Source organism: Temnothorax curvispinosus, unplaced genomic scaffold, assembly GCF_003070985.1.
Source record: "Temnothorax curvispinosus isolate PA1 unplaced genomic scaffold, ASM307098v1 QBEX01015977.1, whole genome shotgun sequence".
NCBI classification, from domain to species: domain Eukaryota; kingdom Metazoa; phylum Arthropoda; class Insecta; order Hymenoptera; family Formicidae; genus Temnothorax; species Temnothorax curvispinosus.
This window is the reverse complement of record NW_020225757.1, coordinates 1-4,721: the sequence shown is the minus strand read 5'-3', so window position 1 is coordinate 4,721 and position 4,721 is coordinate 1. Positions and strand designations below refer to the sequence as shown.

The 4,721-nt window shown below is 30.1% G+C and overlaps 1 protein-coding gene across 1 annotated transcript; it reads left to right on the top strand.

Annotated features, from left to right (window-relative positions):
• Positions 1-2,464: 2,464 nt before the first annotated feature.
• Positions 2,465-3,329, top strand: LOC112466186 (the record flags this gene model as incomplete). The annotated part of the gene is made up of 3 exons (XM_025034138.1): positions 2,465-2,592; positions 2,773-2,967; positions 3,212-3,329. Coding segments are annotated over exons 1-3 (441 nt in total), but the record flags the coding sequence as incomplete, so codon positions are not given.
• Positions 3,330-4,721: the final 1,392 nt, after the last annotated feature.

The following is a 4,721-nucleotide window of genomic DNA, read 5'->3' as shown; positions in this document are numbered from 1 at the left end:
CAATAGAAATCCAAACGGTATGGTTAATACATATAATAATAATTATTTTAATGTGTTGTTTTGATACTTTAATTTTAGATTACGTGATAAAATGAAAGAGATGTCATTGATAATATAACGCTACAAGCGCGCGCGCACACAGAAGATAAGATAATGTAATGAAGTACAACGATTGAGAAAGGAAAAAAATCCAAGATTCGATTAATCTAATCGCTTTCTTGTAGCGTTATATTATCAATGACATCTCTTTCATTTTATCCCGTAATCTAAAATTAAAGTATCGGAACAACACATTAAAATAATTATTATTATATGTATTAACCATACCGTTCGGATTTCTATTGTCATCTTGCAGTTAAATAATTTTACGGATAATACGTAATGTTCTCTATAATATTGTTTATCTGCAATATTCCTTTATTTATTTATTATAATGTAAAAAAAAATATTCCTATCAGCTTTTAAATGTCTGACCAGTAGTAAGACTGTGCATTATTTTTATATACGTTACTTGATAGCGTTACACAAGTTGCAGCGTAACAAGCTGGCTTATAATCTAATCTCTGGTCTCGATAAGATTCACAGGAATCGGTATAAAAAAAACTCAGCGCTCCAAAATAAAATTAATTGTAATGACATAATTATAGTTAATTGCGTTTCCTGGATACATAACGCAATACAGAAATTGCCGTAAGTAACTGCTTAGTGATTGCAACGAAACCCAATGAAATTTTTCGACAAAAGAAAAACGAAGAAAACATAACGTCAAGTGATTTCGAGCATTCTACAAAATTAAATTCCTTAGATGCTCAAAGATCGAATCGTTATTGTGATATACGTAATAATCAGTGAGAGATCTTGGTGTTCGATTTAACGATTCGATATCGGCGAAACGTGCCTATAAATACATACATTTTTTTACATTTTTCTTCAGCTCGCAGTTTCGTTCGTGCTGTTTAATCAAACGCTAAGTCAAACGGTTGTCAGAAACTTTACTGATGTAAATAAACTTACAACGAGCCGTACGTAAACAGTATATGATCATTTTAGGCCTTGGAAAACATTTTGTATTCACAGATAATACAAAATATACAATTCTAAGTTCAAGTACTAAACGAGTGACGTCATGACGTGTTGATTAAATTTATGGATATTTCGTTCGAACGTACGTTTCGACTTCTGCTTCTGTGTTATATGCGCGTCGCGATAATTTGCGAAAACATTTTCGATAATCGCGATGTTTTTTCACGATAATAATCAATGATAACAACGGCGACGAATTCGTTAGCTTTAAGACTGTGACCGTGTTCGAGGTAACTTAATAAAACGTCTTTTCTACTTCACACAGAAAAATGAATCTGATAACGTTCGGACTCATCTTGCTCTGTTGCAATGTTTGGGCAGCAAAGACAAACCGTAAGTAGATATCTATATTTTCTCTTTTGTTTCCTGGTATTTCTTCTATATTTCTCTAGAGATGCATTAACCCATTAAGTCCTAAGAGGCCCCTACGCGCTTTCCTGTTTTAAATCCTTGTAGTTTGGATTTAGACCTCAATTGATATTTAGTGATAAAAAGAGTTGCTCTTTCTAAAAATCTAATCAGCAATAGTGTGGAATTTCTAAAAAGAAAAATATAAAAGTTGAAAGTAAACATAAAACAGGTAAGTGACCACTGCTTTTTCACTGACAAATATTCAACTAATAAATAATTTTATCCACTTTTTTTGAGTAGAATTTTTGTTATAGATAACTCAAAAATAATAATTATATTAATTTATTTTTTTTTAAAAAGATAGACGAAATCATTTATTAATTAAATATTTGTCAGTAAAAAGATAGGAGTTACTTATTCATTTTATCTAACCTCTACTTTCAAACCTTTATATCTTTTTTTTTAAATATCTCACCTCATCACCGACTAGATTTTCGGAAAGAGCAACTCTTTGTACCCTTAAATGTTAATTGCGGTCTAAAAATGTTAATCAGATTACAAGGATTTAAAGCAGGGCTGAATGGTTAAGCTATATATTTTTAGAAGAGTTAATCGTCTTTACATTTATTTCATATTTATCTTTGTACTGTCTATTTTTTGAACAATCTGTTATTAAGTTATTTGTTTTTAGATTCAAGTATTCTTTTTCAAAAATATTTTATTTTAGAAATATTTTTGATAAGAAGATCGTACTTTAGCGTATTTTTGAACAATATATTTATCGTGTTATTAAACTATTATCTCGGTTCAATTTATTCTTTAATATTATTAATTTTCATAACTTTATAAATCTTTTTTTACCTTTATTTACGCATTTTTTACCTTTGTTATATTTTTTCTTTTAATGTGATAATATTTCGTCAGACATATTATTAGATAACGTTCAAGACACTTGCATTTGTTTAGCATTAGTTTGTAAGCTACACCGTGCAAATTTTTACTTTCAGTTGCAAGCAAATTTGGGAATAAGATGTTAGAAGATTTTCTTGAAAAGTTTAAAACTATATTAAAGACTGGAAACGAGACACTCGGAATTCCGATTCTTGATCCGTTTAATGCAGACCGGTTAGATATCAGATTAAATGAGGAAAAAATAAAGTGAGTGCCGTTCTAATTTTTTAAATTAAATGACAGTAAAATTGCAAGCGTTGTCTAATCAATATTTTTTTCCTAATATAGCCTCAGCTAATAATGCGTGTTACTTAAACGGAAAAAAAGTGTGTATCGCGGGATTAAATGTTTTATAAATTTTTCTTTACGTTTCTCGTATATTCTCAGATTGGATGCGCTCTTGACGGAGGCCAACGTAATCGGTTTGTCCGAATATGATGTTATTAATGCTGACTACACCCTGTCCAAAGAAATTTTCTTGGAACTTCATCTTTCGTGGCCACTGTCGATAGCCGCGAGTACTAATTATTCTATGAACGGTAAAGTTGATGCCTTCGAAATTTACGGCAAGGGTGATATAAAGTGAGTAGTCATTCTTGACCGATCGAGAATCGAAACCAATATAATTTCGGCAATTTTAATTTCAAGACTTTAAAGTCACAAGTTCTTCGTAAGATGTTTTCAACTTATTTCAAATGTTTCTTTCTAATAATTTTATGTCTGTTTTCATAGTAATAAAAAAAACTTTCAATCTATCTTAATTTAAAGTAAACATACAAATCGTAAACTGTTAAAGTTAATGATATACTACGTGTTCAATTTTCAGCATGACCGCGCAAAAATTCACTTTTGACACGGAAATTAAGTTCATAATGGACGACGGGCTAACCGGACACTTGAAAGTAAAAAACATGAAATTGAAGCTTTCTTTAAATTCACTAGATGTAAGTAAATAGATTAAAAAAATCTCATCAAAACTTTCTTTTTCTTTCTTTCTTTGTTCTTGCTTTCTATTTTCTTTCTTCTTGCAATTTTCACAATTAACTGTCATGTCGTTGCGTATAATAAAATTTCAATTTTATATGTATATATCACAGGTTCTCAAAAACTTGCTGAGAAAAAAATATATGCAACTAAGAAAACTCAAATATATATATATTTTATATATATTTACCATATATTTTCGAAAATTTATCGATAAATTATTTAAAATACATTAAATAATTATTTTAATTTATAAAGTAATAATTTATATAATTAGGAAATATTTCTCTTTTTTTGTACAAATTTCTTGTTTCCGGTTCTCAGAAATTTATTGTAATAACAATTTGAAAATGTTTAGCAGAAATTAAATTATATCTTCGTAAAAAAATTGTATCGCTATATATATGTAATATTCACGCTAGCTTATCAAAAAGAATATTTATTTTGCAAAAGCGTTAAAAAAAATCGACATTTTTAGAATTTGAAGTTTTATATGCAACCAGCTAGAAATCATTATTCAAAACATCATTTTTAACTTTCAAGCAATTTTTTCGTTATTCGAATATTTTCGACACAACTTAATTTTCAGTTAAGGGGATGCTGGAGCCGTCTGTTTTACCGGCATTTTTTGTCGGCACGTAGCGTCGTATTAATTTGACAGAATTAAAAATCCTTCTCCAGAATTGCAGTACATACATTAATGATTCGGGGGAACTCCGATTTTATATAAAAAACGAGAAAAAATTACGGAAGTACAGATTTCCTTATCCTACTTTTATCCCAATATGGCGTCTCGAGTTGCGGCGAGCTGTCAGCTCGTCACAAGATGTATTTCATATAAGAGATATACCATTGGTACGAACGCGAAAACAAGTTCCCCCGAATTGTACAACAAGAAAAACATCGATAAACCCTCCAAATAAAGATTTAGAAGCGTAATATAAAAGTATAATGTCGATGTGCATCGTGCGTATGTGTGCGTGCAATGTAGCGTGCTATCCTTGTCTATATCTTTGTCTATACAAGGACAGATATAATCGATAACATAGAAAATGGTAATTTTGTCGGTTATACCGACGGCTCCAGCATCACCTTAATCACTAATTTATTCTTTCTATCTTTTATTTTTAATATTTTACTCCCAATTATCAATTCTAATCCTTGTATCTTTTTTTCTCTTGTTCCAATTACTAATTCTTTTTATTATTTGCAGTTGCATGTGACGGGCCTCTATGACAACGATAAATTGTCCGCGGTAATAAGTGCCGTGATTTCCAATATGGCACCTGAGTTAATTAGCGATGACTCGATTATAAAAGAGGTTATTCCAGTTATCTCAAATCAGCTCGACG